Source organism: Contarinia nasturtii, unplaced genomic scaffold (assembly GCF_009176525.2).
Source record: "Contarinia nasturtii isolate CC-2019 unplaced genomic scaffold, AAFC_CNas_1.1 Cnas_scaffold_928, whole genome shotgun sequence".
Lineage (NCBI taxonomy): Eukaryota > Metazoa > Arthropoda > Insecta > Diptera > Cecidomyiidae > Contarinia > Contarinia nasturtii.
The window spans coordinates 1,386,782-1,406,590 of NW_022198275.1; the positions used below are offsets into that span (position 1 = coordinate 1,386,782).

Consider the following 19,809-nt stretch of genomic DNA (forward strand, 5'->3'; position numbering starts at 1 on the left):
AGAGAGAGAGAGAGAGAGAGAGAGAGAGAGAGAGAGAGAGAGAGAGAGATAGAGAGAGAAAAAGAGACAGAAAGACGTAGAACTGCGTGTGATCACACGAGATGCAGATGTCAGCCGTGGAAATTTGTAAACTGTCAATGGATTTAAATGGCTTCGTTGTGCAAATAAAGAATATCTCCGTCCAAAAAAACGGCAACAACTGAAATGAAAAAAAAAATATATATATTATCTCACATGAGTATAAAAAAGGCATCCTCGTTTAATGTTATTGAGAATGAATTAACACGCTGAAAGTATAAACATGACCACAAGAATGGTACAATGCTTTTATGTGCACACACACAGCGCGCACTGAACATTGCGACCACATGTAGTGAATTTTATTTAAGAATATGTCACCCGATAACGCCAGCCCATTTGTTATGAATTGAAAACCAATGCTGCATTAGTCCGAACGGGTCGAGTACAACGAAAGACAGTATCGCGTAGCAAAGAGAACATTTTCACTCAAAAAAAAAAAAGAATTTACAAAAAATATTCGAAGCTACCAGCATCTATTTTACATTTCTTTTCCAAAATTATTTGCTTCGTTTTCAAATACATTGACCGGTAGCACAACAAACGAGAGCTCATGTTGTTGTTTTGACGAGCAAACATTTAACACTTTTGCAACAAAAAAAAAAATGCGCAGACTTCGAATGGCATATCGTAAATCAAATGTCGAATTCAAAAGATGGATGAGTGTCAACGTGCGAATAAATTTAAGACCACCGATAAAGATTTTGCGTACTTCTTCTAAATACGTGATCCTCTTCGTTGTTGTCATCGTCATCTTATTCTCGTGCGTAGCCCCAAATAAATGCGAAACGATATGAAAAGTATTATGTTCCAAATTTATTGGATTGTTTGGTCGATGGGTTGCGTCGAAGTTTTGCTGAAACATTTGATGATGGTGATGTGATGAACGATTATTATTTTTGTACGCCTTTCATGGAATTTTAAAGCGTTTCATCTGTCATCGGTATTCGCGCCGACTGATGAATTGGATTTTGATGCTCATCAGCGTTTATTTCTTGCAAATTTCGTGACCGCAATTCATCTTCAGCCCGCGATTCGTTGGCTGGCGTAACAAATGTCATAAAATTCGTGCCTGGTTGATGAGAACGCACAACAAAAAAAATATATATATAAAACGATGTTCTTCTGAGGAAAGAGAGACTCCATCGAGATCATGCACAGACGTGAAGGAAGCGAAATCCGCAGCTACAGTGTAATGTTCTTCAGATACTCCGAAGAAAGAAAAAAAGATGAAAAAATTGAATTTCAGTAGCATAGTTTCCACTCTATAAAAGAATAATTTAAGTTCAGTCCGTTTTTCATTAGAAAACCCGAATTCAAATGAAATCACGAAAAATGATGTGAAGACAACACCAAAAAGAAAGAGCCATAAATTTGTCGTTGTTTGCTCATCGTGTGTGAGATGTTATCAATGATTTTATTATTGATTTTTTTCAGTGAAATCAATTAAAATATTGTAATTAAATGGCTTTTTCTAATCCAATGTATTTGTTTATTCACCAATCGTTTCTGTTTCTTTTTTTCGGTTCGTTCCATAGTGGTTTATGGCCGATGTTCGATGTGATAGTAAATTCAAGTGTATTCAAATATCCATAAAATGGTTTATGACTCTTTTCGAAAAGATTTTGTATAGTTCCTCACCATATAAATTGTTTCCACACACTGTGACAGAACTAGAGATCAATATCGGAGCAACTAAGGAAAGAAACGACGAACGAAAAAAAAAACCTAAACACAAAATCACATAAAAATAAAATGAAACAACATCCCAATAAATACAGGAAAGTAAGTAGCTGTGACAGTGTTTACGATTTTTAGGAGCGCGAGTCTCTCGTCCATTTTTATATCATTTACAAACAACAACGACGAGAAAAAGAAAAAAAAAATCGATAAAAATGAACAACATCACAAAGAAGCAGAACATTTTGATGACCTGAGAATTAACTGTGAGTGAGTTTGTGTTTCAGTGCAGCATTTTATTCGGAATTTCATGTCACACAGTTCATTGATGCATTGTGTGTGTGCGCGCATTGATTCGCTCTGTTTCTTGTGGTTTATTTTTTTTTTTTTTCATTTTCGTTTCAAACAGCACACGTTGATCGACTGCATGCAGGTAGTGTATATGTACGTCACACCGTGCGCAATCCAGAAAAGGTGTAACGAAGGAAAAAAAAAAGGAGAAAACATTGATATCGAGATAATGGCCATAATTCGTTTCGGTCATGTCGTAAAATTAAGAAAACTCTCTATTTTCTCTCATTCTGGATTGTCTGGCAGCCACAATTTCTCACTTTTATTTTTGTGGTGTTCGTGTTTCTTACCTTTATGAAGAATTGATTTTCAATTCCATCGAAAATTTCGAAAACAAAGACACATTTCATATTACGTGCAATCGAAATGGGATTTTCATTCAAATCGTTTGATTTAACATTAATTTTGTTTTACAGTTTTAATAGAATTTAACCGAAAACATTGTTGAAAATTATGGTTTTCTCAAAATATGGAACACATTCGTTTTCGATCGGATTAAGTTTCCATAGAAGTCAATCTTAAAATTACGTTGAACTCTGTTGTTAAGTTCGATTTATTAATAAATTGTGAGGCATACGCGTTGTTTACAAAAATATAATGAAACCCGTTCGTTTGCATTTACATGGTGCACTTTAATTGATCAACAAAACTCCACAATGTTACTCATATTTTCGATCCATTTTTTTTGCACATTTATATTCCAAACACAATCGGTAATGTCAACCATCGTTGATCGACGATGAACATTTCAATAAAATATGTAAATTCATCGTACGTTATGTGTGTGAAATGATCGGCTTTTTCGGTTGACATTCTTTGTAATTTGTGTCTTTCCCATTGAATTTATATTCGATTGATACGCTGTTCGACATGTTCACAGGCTAGAAAAACAACACAAAAAAACACCACAATCAATGTCGATGAAATCGTAAAAAGTGCATGTGAAATATGACGAGAGAGAAATAAACGTTTTAAAACAGACGAAGAGAATATGACAGTAGTACTACCCAAAACCAATAAATGAAACATTGATAAAGCGATTCGAGAATCGAATCCGTGATTGGAAATAATGTTTTATCGCATTTAATTCGTTTCGATCGATAATTAAGATAGTGATGATATGTAGTTTGTTTCGATAATTACGACAAGATTATTAATAAGGCCCGTTTCGTCATTCAACGACTATGTGATCATGAATGTGGCAAACTTTGCCAATTAACAACAGAAGTTTCGTTTTTTTTCTTTAAATTTAAAATGAGAATATTTGTATTCAAATTGAGAATAAAGAGAAACCAGAAAAAATCGCGTGTAATATTTGTTTTCATTGATATGTCATGCGAATCATTTTTTTGCCATTCAATATCGAGAACCGAAATCTGATAACGATACCACGACGAGACAAATGAACAACAAAATATACAGATATACGTAAAATCGCATGGATCTGCAAGTATTTAATCCAAACGACATTGAAATTGATGAAATTTTCTGTAGAAGATTCGGTCCATTGAGCTGAAAGCGGGAAAGAGGGATGCGGATCAAAGAATGTTCAAATGTTCTTCAACCTGTTTCACAATCGCATCAGCGGCAAAATGGCCACATACAAAAATATGATGAGTATTTTATTTCATGTGTATGTTCGATGGTTTTCGTTTAGCTACTTGAATTCCAAACGTTCGTTTTTATCCGATGGCATTTGAGAGGCCTTTAATCATTTAAATGCTCTGGTTAAAATGTTCAATGGAATTTTGTTAAGCCGATGATCAAGACTAAATCAAATGTGCATGAAAGAGAGCCATTCGCTGAACAGTTACAGCTGTCTTCACGCGGTGCATTTGTTTGTCCGTCTCTTGTCGCAGATTCTTTATCGCTTTATTTTCGAGAGTTTTTTTTTTCATTCGATAATGGTTTTCGTTGCGGGCAAAAAGCACACACACAAAAAATGAAGTAATCCGCAAAGCCAAGGAATTTTCAGCGAAATCAATTCATTGCAATCGATTTAGTTCCCATCGATCATTGGCCAAAGCGTTCACACGATTCAATTTTCGTGTGTTTTGTCGTGTCTATTTTTTTCGTTTAATTCTTGGCATTTTGCCGCTAAAATCGCTTTTATGTTTGCAACGAAGGTCGTAATTCTGTCCAACAGGCGAAAACAAATTCCGATACTCCTTGATATTCGTTATATTAAAAAACAGAAGAAAACAAATATTGATTCGAATGAGTATGTCAATCAGCATTCTAATCAGATTCATTCAGATAGATTTACTTTTGATTTGACTGGGTTCGCGAATCGAATACGTGGTTTGTGTTAGTCATCATCATCAGCGGCAGCAACACCAACAGCCAATTAATTTAAATTCATTGCAAATGCGATGGATACAAGGCGGCATTCATGCGTTTACTCTTTCATGTGCAAATGAGCCTGTTTAATACACAAGTGTCAAACATTCCGTTGACACCGTTCATATTTTTTTTTTTTTCTTTATAATTTGTTAACGATATAGTTGCGGTTTTGCGATGACAATATCGTAACATTCTGATGTATTTATGTGCGGTGTACTTAGGTAGTTATACATGATAATTTTCTTTGTGAATATACAAACGTGAAACGTGGATTCATCGCCAATCGTATAAATCACGATAAACAGAAACAAAAATCAGAAACTGGCAAATTTACCCATTAGATTCATATCAATGTCTTAATATGTGGTCAACAGATGTTTATGATTGAAACAAAACAAAACAAAATAAACAAACAAAAAATCAATGAGTCAACTCACTCAGTTAATATAACTTCTTTTTCGGTGGATCCACAATAAGATTTCTTCTTTTCATAAATTTCATATAACAAATTTTGTTTTTGCAAATAAAAACTTTGCAAATCGCTGATTTGCTCGTAACAGATAAAGAAACGCATAATTTTGTGAATCCGTTAAATTGTTTGCGCCGGCAAACATAAAACAAAGTCTTGCAGACAGAATATTCGAATCGGTTGGCAATCAACTTGAACACATTCGATACTATCCACATGAGAAGAAGAAACAAAAATCAGAAGAGAAATGTTCGATGTGTCATCTGACCATTTCGAATTGTTACAAATGTGGAACATTAATTAGACGACCATTCCAATTTATTTTGCCCGGTCGCGCAAAGGCGTATTGAAAATAGAATATGAAAAGAGAGAAACCAAATCGTAATCCATGTGCTGTTACAAATAACTGAAATGTCGAACATTAATAACTGATCATAATGCGTGTACCGAATAAAAGCACAAAAGCCGAAAATGGAAACAGTCCTTTTTCTTAAAGTTGAAGATCTTCGTGTTAATAGCAACATATATGTAAATACCTTTAAAAGGTACAATCACTAACTGCCAATGAGAAGACCATAAAGATAATACGCACACGCATTTGTAATCGCATCCATCATCTGACAACCAATACAGATATGGAGCACTGAAGGAGCACACACACATACTGCGGCTTCTATCTTCCTTTTCGCTCGATCGACAAGAAAAGAATAAGTGTCTGCATCATTCTCGGTTTGGAATTTACCTTTTCCTTTCATCTCGATTTGGGTCCAGTAAATAACAGAAAAAAACACATTGAAATCAAAACAAGACAAATGATTCAATTAATCTTTTTGAAAACTGAAATGAGAGAAAAAAAAAATACGAAGCAACCAACTCAAACATTTCAAACGACCGAATCATATCGAAGATATGATTTTTTTAATGTACATCCTTTACTAATTACATGTGATTCTTTGCTGCCGATCGCTGTTACCTTCTTCACATCACTTCGATCAAAATAAAAACGAAAATTCGAAGAAAATAATGATTAAAATACACACAAAAAATCGAATCAATCACAAATCTGTTCGTTTGAACATTTTTTAGTTCGTCTTTTTTCACTCAAAAATGAGTAAGACTGAGTGGTTTTCAGAAAGTCTTCCGTACAATTTGAGATTTTAAAAGAATGTTTCGAGCTAAAACCGCTGATATGCCATGGTACTGGCGCAATTATGAATTTGATGGAATTCGTGCGACCTCCAATATTTTTTATAAAACTTAATGAGTCGTCTCTATAATTTATAAGACTGAAATTTTAACAAATTATAAGAAATACAATCAAATCTAGGTGAATATCATAAATCAGGTGCTATCGACTTTTAAATAGATAAAATCTTGACAAAATGCTTTTTGAAAAGAATATATGAAAAATAACAATGAAGTTTACTTTTAAGTATTTAAAAATGGTAAATTCTGTCCAATTTTTTTCACAGTAGTGTTTGTTCCCAATTTAGCCTGGTTCAAATAATCAAAAACAATCGAATAATAAGCGACCTTTCATTTTTTGATTTCATATCTGATTTGGTGTAGAGCTATGATAATCTGGTAAAAGTGTAATAAATACCACCAATTAAACAACCAAACAATCATTTCTACGAAATTTGTTTATAAAAAGACCGTCAATTTGTGCATCTTAATCGATAACGTAATAATCTTAAAATTAAATCTGAAACTGTCGAGTGTTTCGAATTATCTCACATTAAAATTGTATTAACATCAAAATTAAAATTTCAAATTGATTTATTGACATACGAATGAGTGACACGTGAAAATATGCCGCACAATGAACACATAAAAACCATTTAACCAACACAGTTTGAACATTATTTTGTGTGTAAAAATCCTTAAACTGTTTGGTATTTGAGTTCATTCATCAATTCGTCAATTTTCCCGAAAATATGTATGACTTCATCCAAAATGTACGTTGAAACTGAGAGTTGAAATTGATTAATGATCAATATCAGTCACTCTTCCATCAAAAGCGACCATCTTTCGGAATATATTTCTATAAAGAAGAGAAAAGAACAAATCATCATTGTTCATTGTGGATTTATTGCCTTTGTGTGTTTAGTGTCAGTTTTGATGTTTTGGTCATTTGACAAGTGCATCGATGCAGTCAAGTTCACATATGTTCTCATTATTACGTTAACACTTTCAAGTGAACTGGCTCATAAAGAACAAAAAAAAATGCGTCATATATTCCGAAAATTCCATTGTGACTTTAGTATGAAAGGTGATGAAAAAAGATCAATTCCCTTGATGCTGCAATATAAATTGCCACCGATAATGTCTCTATTTATAAATTTTGTCGAATATTATTGTGATGGCATAAGTCTGAATTTTGTCGAAATTATTGAATAAATAAATTAAAACTGCTTTGCTATAAATTTACGTCATTTTGATTCGACCGGGAAGGGAAATCAATTATGAAAAATGTGAATGTGATAAAAGTCCGCTTCGATACGGCGGTCGGCCATTAATTACATTGCATTTTTTTTTTCTTTTTGCGCATGTTAATTCCGCTTCGATAGCATACAATTTCGCAACGACAAAATCAATTTTTCATTAACGCCAATACACTAAATCAATCGACCGAGTTGGCGCGCGCACACGAACACACAACCGAAATGGAATGGGCAAGTCTGCGAAAAAAAAACATGCGACAACGAGTGCGATTTCAATGTGAATCGAGAAAATAAAACAAAAATTGAATACAAAAACTAATAAAATTGCCGTTCGATTTTGTTCACATCGAGCAATGCACACAAACACACAGCAAATTATTTATAAACAAATTACAACAACAATTTAACCTGTCCTAATCTATTTGATTTATTTTATTGAGCAGAGAGTGAAGGAGAGTTTAATGTGTAATGTGTACAGCGTGAAATATCCACGGTGAAAAGGGATAGAGTGAGAGAGAGATAGAGGGAGAGAGAGAGAAAGAGATTGAATAATGGACATCCAAGACATTCGATATGGAAACCGAATCGGTTTTTGAAGTAAAACACTCTCAATTTGAACACATAATACTGTTGAACAAGACACAAATCTTCAGCATTCAATAGAGTAATAAATAACGAAAAACGAAAATAAAACAACAATAACACACACACAATCGCATTGTGGACCGAAACGCATTCACTTCAAATGGCACAAACAACAAAAACATAAACAGAACAAGAACAGAATGAAGTGTCGAATAAAGAGAAAATACAATAAAACAAAACAACAAAACAATTCGAAACAAATTTGACACAAAGAAGAATGCTCTTGCCGATGATCGCGTCGTGGTGTTTAGTATTGATATTTATAGCAAGAAGCTATGTTCGGGGCCACAGACAATATGATCACCGTGAGTGAGATTCGATGCTCAAAACCAACAGCCGATATTGGGAAACAGACGAAGGGAGATAACAAGATAGAAAAGGATGCATACATTAAAACAGCGAACAAAATCGAGAGCTATAAAGTTCACGGACTGTTCAGTCGATCGAGTAGTTTTTCGTGCTGGTTTGCAGCCTTTGCAAGCAAATCAACAAACGGAATATTATCGAAGAATGGAAAAAGAGATAGATTGAACGTTCAGTTTGCCGAAGCCAGTTTATTCATGACAAAATGTATCAAGTATTTTATTTACGATCTCACACCGAAGCGAAGTCACGGCGAGGTGGCGCATACTATTATAATTTATGTTAAAGATAGGAAATATAACAAAAATGACCACAATATTTATCGATGCATTCACAAGGCATTTTGTTTGTTTTCCGAGTCCCAACAACAACCGCACACATTTTTTTGACGTTGAATGTGTTAGTTTGAGACCATTTAATTCAATAAATGCGACGCGTTATTAACTCCTTTTTTCTCCGCTGACTTTTTTTTGGTTTTTGTTCGTCTTGTTGAGGCATGTTTTGATTGCAAGTATGGCTTTGCCATAGTTCAATTCTACGGAAATTCGACTCGAGCCAATAAATTTTATTTCTCATAATTTTTTTTCTCTCTTCATTCGTTCATGTGTCTCCATAGTATAAACACATTTTTTTTATTATAATAATGATCAATATGTGCACGAAGAAACGCCAGCGCATTTAAATGCCAGCACTTTAAAAAAATGAAAATGAGAGGCGAAACTTCTATTATCTGTTTGTAGCTCATTTAGAATCGATTTTTATCAAAAAGACAGTTTCTTGTTATTGTGTATCGCTTTTTGTGTGGTGTGTGTTGTTGTTAGTTTATCGTCATTGCTTTTGATTCGGTATGTCTATCGCGACGGTGGTCTGAAAGACAAATTATTAGGTCCTTATTGAAACCTGCTGTTAAATCTGCTTGTTGCCCAGTAATAGTATATGTATTCGCTTTTGTTCCTATTCATTTTCAATTCATTTCGTTATTCGGCCGGTACTCGTCTCACTCATGTTAGCGCTGGATAATCCTCGTCGCGTATGACTTATTACCGTTGAAAATGCAGAAGCATTTTACATTATTTTTAATGCATGCATAACTGATTTACTGGGGATATCAACTCGGTTTGGTGATTTCGTGCAATCAATATTTTCGCCGAGTTTCTTTTCATCTTAACCATGATCTTAACCATTGTGCATTCAAGATATTTAACTCCCACATTGTGTTGGTAGAGCAGTATCAATTGGCCTTGTAATTGAAGTTACAGCCAGTAATTGGAAATAAAGACCAATATATGCTAAAGAATACGATAACATCACCAATTCAAACCCATGCAATGCCATGGAATTTATTAGAAAAAAGGCACATTTTACCAAAGATTATTGAAAGCGATGCAAAACCAAATTATGTAATTAAACGCGTTTATTTATTGATATGACGATGTTAATCGGTTAAGTTATTGGCGAAAAAAACAAGAACTGTACTAAAAAAAATCAGCGACAACACATAGTCAATGACTATTAGTCATTGGAAAATATGGTGCCTTACCTTATTAATTACTCTTTTATTCGAGATTCTGAAGAGATGTCTAATGAGATGAGTCGCTTGTTAATATCGAAAACCATGAACTCACGTCTCCGCTTCTCGATTATATCAATTCGGAATTCATTTTATATCTGTATTAAAAATTTCGTTTCAATCGATTGTCAACGAGATTTGACATTTTTGTGCGGTCATAAAGTGATCAAAATGGGAGAAAAAACGGAATGCATAACGAAGGTGGAAGTATGAAATTGTCCATTGACAAGGAATCAAACGAAAAGAAAAGAAATCAATAAAAATGAATCCAATATCTCTTATTCGCTTAACTCAATTGAAAGTTGTTTAACATTGTTGTTCAGCGACTATATTGACTTGCGATGCAAGTTCGAAGACCGATTTAAAATAACATAAAAATTTGCCTTCGCCTTTTCTGCTTGTGCCTTTTTTTATATTGGCCATGGTAAAGTGTATTTTAGCGGGTAATACGGCCCCGTGTTTCTAATTAATTTGTGCATTTCAGATTTTTGTTTTTTCCTCGCGAAGAAAGGCCGAAGAGAAAAAAAATCATGCACACACTCATACACACCGTATTCATATGAAACCTCGAATCGCATCATTTCGATTGTAATTTCTGATGTTCGTTGATGGGAATTGCTCAAGTGAACGAATTCACGTTTATGTTCTCCTAATGAAGATTTCATTTATTTTTGCGCGTTTTGTTATTCTCATTGAAGAGAAACGGTGTATCGATGTTCACGGATGTGATAGATACAATCAATGTAGAACCGGCGGCAAATGCGCGCATTATTAAATTGCATGGCATTGGGTGACGACTGTGAAAACACAATCGAATTAAATAGAGTTTCTCAATCAAGATACATTTTCTGACGGTTTTTTTCAGTTGCTAGTCGGAACTGAAGCATGCAAGTGGAAAGATGAGTAAATGATTAGGTGCGCGCTCGCGGTCGTTGTCTGCATTTGCAAATACATTGTATTCTAAAAAAAACAACCACATGGAATAGCCAAAAACAGTGAGAAATCTGCATATCGAATGTTCTTTGTGGCACAAAACTAAAACTTCGGTTCAATCTAAATCAATCTTTCATTTTGTAGTTGTAGCGGTAATACACGCCGAAGGCTATATTTAACCGAATTCACGCGCTATTCATTTTGCATTTGTGCGGGTATGAGTTGGATGAATTTTAATAAAATTCGATGAAATTCGTTGATTAACGATCATTCACCCATTTTCACACAATTCAATGAGTTTACGAGGCGGTGCATTTTTCAATTAAAAACATAAGATTTTCTTTTCTATGAATACACAATATCTGCTCTGAATTTCAGCTTCTGAACATTCGGAAGATGAATGCAAATTTATGTTGAAATTAATTGTCGAAAATCAATTTATCCACAGCGGATATTTTCAATTTCAAAAAGTTTCGAGCCAAATTTCACGGCCACAGCAATCTAAGTAACGTTTGGATTTTTTCGACTGTCATAACCGTTGAGACGCATATTGCAAAGCATATTTTCCGCAATATTAATGAATAATTCATTGGACACGTTTGAGATAATTAATAATGTGGCGCATGAATTACAATTCACTTGCCAATACATTAATGTTCGGGCGAGTTTCGTGTTAAGGGTGCTGCTAATGTTATTGTTAGCCAATGAATGAAACGGTATTTTACGCACTTTCTATCGACTTATGACTAGCATATAACGATTTAGATGTGTGACGTCAAACACATGGGAAAAAAATATCAAAACAAATGGATGGAAAGCAGTCGTTGGTAGTGGGTCGCATTTCCGTAGATTAGGTTTCGAAAGAAGACATATGAGCATTTGATAGGCGCATATGTGAAGTCCATTTAAGTATTCGCATACATTTCCATGTATGTAACATAAACAAAAGTCGAGTTTTCTTTTTCAGTTGTTCGTTCATTGTTTTATTCCAGTTTGGCCAAAACAATTCGGCACAGGTCCGGAATAGCTTGGCTCAGTAGGCACTTAAAAATTCGGATCTACGGTGACACTGACAATATAGACAGTAGATAACTCTGTTTCGGTAACTAGCCCAAAAACTTGAGTGACGGTGATGATGGCAGTGGAAAAAAAAGCATACACAAAAAGGGATCAAGATTAATTGTCCCTTGCCTAGCTTCTCTCGCTCTCTTTCATAACACCACTTCACATCACACACGGCTTTGAATATTGCCATCATTTATCTTATTTGACATAAATAAAAACTATTTGAGAGATGAAATACAAAAACAATAACTAACGGCAACTGAACAATACACACAAAAGAGAAGAAAAAAAAACACATACTGCCAAATAGTAACCATATAACGGTAAAACATATCGGAAAGTGTCCACTCGAAATATTGCCTCACATACAATTCTAATTCACTACGAAAATGATATATGGTTCTCTTTTTTTCGGTGTCGCATCGACTCAAATACTGGGCTCAAATGTATCAAAATGTTTGCACATATATAAAATTGAATTGGATTTTCGTATGCGTGAATGAAGAGCGCACAAATGGAAATAAAATTATATTCCAAAACGATATACATTTTTGGATAAATATAAATGATTCGGCAACTATTGTGCTGTTGCCTTCTACTTCTTCTTTTTCTGCTACTCTTGAGCACAGAACATATCAAACGAATAACTCCGATGGATTTTGTGAATGAAAGCTACAACCATCTGTTTGTAAGCATTACCTGTTTTATACGGTATAATAAGCGAATGGCAAACATCATTTAGGCCCACAATTGTTTCTTGCGACACAATACATTATCGAAAGTGACAATGAAATGGGAATCACATTAATTGTGACGCATCCTGAATGAATACGAAAATTATTGTTTTGTGACATTAATAACTGTATCAATGTGAATTGACCTTTTCGATGTGTGAATTTTGGATAAATGTTCATCAATCGAATCGATTTACGTAAATTGCAACGAAATTCAAGGCGGTTTTTTTGAAGATGAATGCATTTAAGAAATTTCGGATTTTAAAAAGACCACCAGTATAGCACCAAAATCTTGTTGCATTTCGAATTTCAATATAGTGTGAAATGGTAAAAATTGCTCACAACAAAGGAACGAGCAAACGCAAAGAAATCATCGAAGAAGAACAAAAAGAGAAACAATCAAATTACCTTTTATTATACAACACAGCGCGGTGAACAGACTGTGAAAAAAATAAATAAATAAATGCCATTGTTATTATTGAGCAAGCAACGCATCTCAGTTCATTCAATTCGCAATTTCATACACATTAAAAAGAGTACATATACCTATAACTGCATATCAATCTCACTTGGGACATGGATATTTTTCGTTTGTGTACACAACAGCGTACAATTACTTCGTGTGCCCCAAACATAACTATTTGTTGGATGTTTTCATTGCATGACTCTTTTTCAATTGAACTGAAAAGAAAAATGTATACATTTTGCCTGTTCATAGATATCATCTTTCAATTCAAAGCATATCATCACGAAAACCACGAAAAATATAATCGAAAATTGTTTTTTATTGTTTCTGTCACATCCATATGCCTATTATTATTAAATAATACGATTTCAATGTCAGAAAGCGCGTCAAAATGAAAATTATTCTCCAGACCGTGCTGTTGTTCTCAGAATCGGTTGTTTCACAGTTCGTCTTAAGAAATCGATTGGTTACTGTCAAAGAATAAGTCAATATATATTGACGATGAAACGCAAAACCCGTGAAACTGAGAATCGTGGGCGGGCTCTCACACTCTTATTTCGATTAGTGAGATTTGTTGGTGCGAGAATAATTTTCAAATTCGCAAAACATTTCGAATTTGATTAAGATGTTGAAATTGTGGGTTTGCATAAAGTGTTTAGTACGTTTTTTTCTTCGTATATACATTCAATTTCTTATAACTCTGGTTAAGACTTCCTCTGTTAATAGTTAAGAACAATGAATTTGGTCATCGTTAAGAAATCAATTCTTTTGAAAATACACTGTAAATTTTGGCAGATATTTCACAAATTAAAACAGACTTATTCGAATATGTTTTAAGAGTCAATTTGATATGATTTATGATTGAGAAATCCAAGTTCCACACCCACAGTACCTATGGAGAGAACAAGAATTTGACATTTTTTCGGTTCAAGTGTATTCTGGAAATTGGACCAAGACGTAATCGTTTTAGTTCGTGTATTTTTCGTAATGTACAGAAATTTATTCCAATAAATTGCCACGTTCCTGTATCACGCCATATTCAACATATGAAGAGTTTATTGATATTTAAGTAAAGTATGAAATTGAAATGGAATATTCAACCGATTCATTTCAATTTAAAAACTTTCAAAGTTTTTCTACCGACAATATAAATAAGTGAAGATTTGATCATTGATTATATTTTTTAAACTGTTTTTATTTAGATAACGACACCTTTTAAAATTTTCTTCGCCACAAAAACAAAATCATAATATTGTTCTTCTAACAAGGAAGTTTTTAGCGCTGATGAGAATATAGTTTAGTATCCAATGCATCAGCTAAGAATTATTCGTAAATCCATGGTTTTGGCCATACCTTTCCCTTGCCGGGCAAGGTGAAAAAGTTTTTCTTCGTGGTTTTATATGCGTTGGCAACCTTTTTCACAACTGACTTTTTCGGCTGAGCATTTTTAGAATCTTTGGAGCTGTCATCACCATGAACGCTTCCAACTAAAAGCTGTAATATAATAACAATTAAAAATGAAACAAAACAAGCCTCAACTAAAGATAATAATGAACAATTTACCTCAGAAACAATGATTGCAATAAGAAATGCTACAAACAACTTTCGACCAAACATTTTTTCAAATTCAAATGGAAGCAACTACGTCAAAGAACGATGATAGATTACTGATAATTGTCATCAAATATTTTCGGTTTATATACATATTTTCAAACATCATTTTCATTCAAAGGCAAAAGCATTATAAAATAAATTATTATCATTCATTTTGTTTTGTCTTTGAAACCTTGTACATCTGGCAGAATTTTATTAATATTAATTTTTATTCTTATTTACATGTTAAATTATTCAGTGATTTCACACACTTTTTATATTTTGCAATACATTTTTTATAAATAATTTATACCAACGTATTATTTTTTTATGAACAACATGTACTGAGCAGGGGTCGTAAATGCTCGGCCCGAGGCCCGGCCGAACAACCAATTCATGATTTATTGACATTTAATGAAAATTCGAAATAGAATTATTTTTCATCGCTTTCAATCAGAACATAGTATTTTGATGTTCAGTAAAATAGGATCGTTTTATCGTCAATTTTTCAATTTTCTTCAATCAAATCGGTTAAAACTGAATAGATATAAGTCTCAGATATTTCATAAATAGCAGCTATTTTAATAAATATCACATAATTAATATACTAAAATAGAAGTCCAAAGTCACGGAGACAATTGGGAACTGTACTGTTGTATGTGTTATAGCACCGCATGGACTCAGCTTAAAAGCGTATATAGATCTAGGGGATATCCATGCGAATTAGAATTAGCACATTAGCAAAAAAAATAGGGAAATTTAGAAGAAGAAAATAGCGAAAATAGCAATAAATAGCAGAATTAGTGAAAAATAGAGAGAAATAGCGTTTATTATTATAAATTATTCGATCTGCAATTCATGGTTATCCCCTAGATACAGATATATTTGAAGTATTCCTAAAAAAGTGTACTCTCCTGAAAGTTTCGAAAATTGAGTGAACAATTTTCAAGTTCGCTATACATTTCAACTTTGATTAAAAACTAAAATTATAAGTTCCATCAAGTGTTTACTGTGTTTACTGGCTTTCATTTTTGCATACATATCTACTCAATTTCTCATATGTCGCGAGTTAAGTACGACTTCCTTTCGTTATGGTTAAGAACAATAAATTTGATTATCGTTGAGAAATCAATTCAGTTTTAAAACAATAAATTACTCGTTCCAATTGCAAATCGTAATCATTTCTTTTTATTGGATAAAATGGCTTGGAATAAAACTGCTACACTTTGGCAAGCCTTTGAATTGTTTAAAAAAAGAATTGTTACGCAGCCATTTTCGTTTAGTGGAATAAACCCAAACAATAAAGCCAAATTGTTTGATAAATTTAAAGCTTACTATGACCTAACCAAGCCAAAATATCTAAATGGATAAAATGCCAAAATAAACAATTCGAATACAGTTTAGTTCACGAATTGAAACAAATATACAATTGCTTACGCATGTCAGTTATGGTTCAATCACAAAAAAAGCGAGAGAATTAAGTAAGTGAGTGACGGTACTATAAATAGCATAATCGTTTCAATTTTTCAATTAAGCCTCATAACAATGGCATAAATAAATGTAGTGCATGCCAAAAGCTTATCACTCGTTTGCGATCAGATCATAATTCGCCATTGTCGCGACATCACATACACTGGCTGGCCTCGTTCGAGCTGTTTGTCATAAAATAGTTTTCTTATCAGCAAAGAATTCATTTTTGGTTGAAAGTTGGCGAAAGACACATATTGCTTTTCGCTGTGAATATTTTCCATTTTTCAATTCAATCGATAACAACAAATGAAGCGTAAAAAACGTTAATACATTTGCCAAAATAAAAGATTTTCCTCGAGTGTTTTTAGTTTTATTTATTTTGTGATTATAGAATTGTTGTTTTTTATTAATTCAAATAAAAAAAATGTCGAGCTCTAACGGCATCATGTTAGATGATGTGAAAATATCAATGCAAAAATTCGGCACGCCCGATTATTTGGTATTCCTAGTGATGCTAGTAATTTGTGCTTTGATCGGCATCTATTTTGGATTTTTTGAAAAGAAATCATCAAAAAAATGCGATGAAGAATCCGACTATTTGGTTGGAGGTCGACAAATGAAGGTTATACCAATAACAATGTCGCTGATTGCAAGGTAAGTTCTAACAATTGCATTTGTATCATCAAATCGAAGAAAAAAGACTCGAACAAACATATTTTTTTTCTTCAACTGTGTTGATTCGATGCAATTGCAATAAAGAATGATATTCATACATTTAGTGTACAGTGATGATGTGTGGAACACATTTATCAGGCATCAACATGTAAAATAGTTTATAAATTGGATAAACCATGTATGCTTATAAATTGGATGAGAGAATTGTCATTATGTCCAGTTAAAACATTTTGAGTAATTTGAGTACACACGATATGATAGGCGTTAAGCCTTTTAATTTTACCACAAAATACTGCCAATGGTCGTTGAATCTTATCGTTTTTCTTGTATTTCAGTTATATCAGTGGCATTACATTACTTGGAATGTAAGTAAATCAATTGCAAACATGTGTGCCAGTGTTAACTGTTTCTTTTGTATTTTTTTCACAGTCCGACAGAGATCTACGTCTATGGAATCCAGTACATGTTCATCATTTTTGGTCTCATTTTAACAGGAATCGCCATGACATACATCTACCTTCCTGTATTTCATGACCTTCAACTTACTTCGACTTATCATGTAAGCATGATCAAATTTCTTTGTAACAATTTTATTTGTTGTTTAATAATGGTACTTTAAACGGTTCGACACTTAAGCAAATTGACAAATTGTTTGAAAATTATAATACATAATGCCTTCTTAAAATTTCAGTACTTGGAAACGAGATTTGACAATCGTGTAAGATTAATTGGTATAACATTTGTTGTGCAAAAACAATCAATGGATTCAATAATTTTTCTTGTAGGTTCGTATGTTTGGCGCTGTACTTTTTACCTTTGGAACAATGATGTGGCTTCCAATTGTAATTTATGTGCCGGCACTTGCGTTTAACCAGAGTACGTTTGTGGAAACAATTTGAGCGAATGAAAAAAACCAAACCAAATATCCGTTAATTTATTCAATTTTCATTTTACAGTAACTGGTGTGAATGTCCATTGGATAACCCCATTAGTGTGTCTCGTCTGTATTTTTTACACTTGTGTTGGTGGATTGAAGGCCGTTGTCTGGACAGATTGTATACAGTAAGAATATCCACATTGAAATCGCCTGTTGATTTGATAAATTGATTGAAAATTTGTGAAACCAATAGGTTAGTGATGATGTTTGGTGCAATAATTCTAGTGATGGTTAAAGGTACCATTGACATCGGTGGTTTTGGTTTGGTGTGGGAAAAAGCCGTCGAAAGTGGACGAATTGAATTACCTGAGTGAGTTATTTACATCATTATACGATGTAACCTTTTAGCAAAATGGTCAATTGGTTTTTCCATTTTTCAGGTTTGCATTTGATTTAAAAACAAGATACACAATATACTCGGTGATATTTGGAGGTTTTGCTCAATGGTTAAAGAGCAATGCCATTAGTCAAAACATGATTCAGAGATATTTGGCGCTACCCACACTCAGAGATGCTAAAATGTGAGAAACATTTATAGAGTAATTTCACTTCAATTAGGTGATTTTTTTCTTTGATTTTTTTTTTCTGAAATCAGAGCACATTGGCTATTTATTGTTGGAACACTGGCTTTAGCTTTATCCTGTTCGTATTGCGGACTTTTGATTTACGCCACTTATCATGATTGCGACCCACTCACAACTCGTTTAGCTAAAGCAAAAGATCAACTGTTACCATTGTTGGTGATGAAATTATTTTCTGACTTCCCTGGTTTGCCGGGACTGTTTGTGTCGGGTGTTTTTAGTGCAGCATTGTCTTCTCTTTCAACTGGTTTAAATTCAATGTCAGCGGTGATCTTAGAAGATTTTGTAAAGCCACAAATGAAACGACCATTGACCAAAAAGCAAACGCATTACGTGATGCGATTCGTTGTTGCAATTTTTGGCGGTATTTGTGTGTGTTTAGTATTTTTAGTTGAAAAATTAGGAGCAGTTTTACAACTGTCCATAAGTCTTTCGGCTATATCGAATGGACCGCTTCTTGGTATCTTCACAATGGGGTGAGCATGTTTTTGTTGTTTTCCGTCTGTTTCTAGATAATTTTATGTATTTTTTTTAGAGTTCTGCTGCCATGGATAGGTGCAACAGCTGTTGTATTTGGCGGTGCAACCAGTTTGGGTGTGATGGCTTGGATTTGCATACGAGCTCAAGCGGCAATTGCAAGTGGTGAACTCTATCATGCAATAAAACCCGTTGATACTCAAGGATGCGGTTATATTTTTATGCATGAAAGCCCATTGAATATGCTGGCGATTAATAGCACCGATGCACCAACACTTATTGACCCAGTGGAACCGGAGTTTGCTATCTATCACATCTCTTATCTTTGGTAATTTTCATTCTTTATTCTTTCATTTCCTTCAAAAGGCTTATTGAGTGAATTTCATACCACGTTCTATTTTCTGTCATATGAACCGACAAATATTCTCAATTAAATTTTTACCAGGTACACTTTACTGGGAGCTTTAATCTGTATAGGTGTAAGTGTAATTGTTTCAACTATAAGCGGTTTCAATAATCCACGTGAAATGGATCCAAAAATGTTTGCACCATTCATTCGAAAGTGTTTGAAATTGGAGATGAAACGCGAAGAACCTGTTGGTACGGAAGATGATATTCGATATGCCAGTTGCGTTGATCTGAAAGCCATTTCATCGTCGACATGACGAATTTAAAAACAATATAGCTAATAAGTATGGATAGAATTAGTTTCGGAAATGTGAAACATTTCAACAGTTTTAATGTAATATGAAATAAAATCTTTGTTGAATCTCTACCGATCATCGTTGCATTACTTTAAATGAATTGGTCTCTTGTGTAACAAGTTGTTACTAACAACACACAAGCCATCGAGTTTATCTTGTTTAAATGTTGCAGAATGTATGTATAATCTGTCTTAAAGGATGCTAATAAAAAAAACTATGCATTTAATGTGT

General features: G+C 33.6%; 1 protein-coding gene and 1 long non-coding RNA gene across 2 annotated transcripts; one reads left to right on the forward strand and one right to left on the reverse strand.

Annotated features, from left to right (window-relative positions):
• Nucleotides 1-14,311: 14,311 nt before the first annotated feature.
• Nucleotides 14,312-14,817, reverse strand: LOC116343001. The gene is made up of 2 exons (XR_004201283.1): nt 14,705-14,817; nt 14,312-14,635 (listed from the first exon to the last, which is right to left on the reverse strand). It is a non-coding gene; the product is annotated as an uncharacterized LOC116343001 (long non-coding RNA).
• Nucleotides 14,818-16,348: 1,531 nt separating this feature from the next.
• Nucleotides 16,349-19,654, forward strand: LOC116342846 (sodium-coupled monocarboxylate transporter 1). Its single transcript, XM_031770617.1, has 11 exons — nt 16,349-16,858; nt 17,215-17,244; nt 17,309-17,438; nt 17,571-17,597; nt 17,665-17,755; nt 17,836-17,941; nt 18,010-18,126; nt 18,197-18,337; nt 18,412-18,873; nt 18,933-19,202; nt 19,320-19,654. Exons 1-11 carry the CDS (start codon nt 16,629-16,631, stop codon nt 19,537-19,539), a joined length of 1,824 nt encoding a protein of 607 aa, XP_031626477.1. The 5' UTR covers nt 16,349-16,628; the 3' UTR covers nt 19,540-19,654.
• The last annotated feature ends 155 nt before the right edge of the window (nt 19,655-19,809 follow it).

Bases quoted from the DNA above. Each gene is read 5' to 3' on its own strand.
- LOC116342846 (XM_031770617.1), top strand. From the start codon at position 16,629: ATGTCGAGCTCTAACGGCATCATGTTAGATGATGTGAAAATATCAATG. The intron at 16,859-17,214 runs GTAAGTTCTAAC...CTTGTATTTCAG, and splicing joins ACAATGTCGCTGATTGCAAG to TTATATCAGTGGCATTACAT. The intron at 18,874-18,932 runs GTGAGCATGTTT...TATTTTTTTTAG, and splicing joins CTTGGTATCTTCACAATGGG to AGTTCTGCTGCCATGGATAG.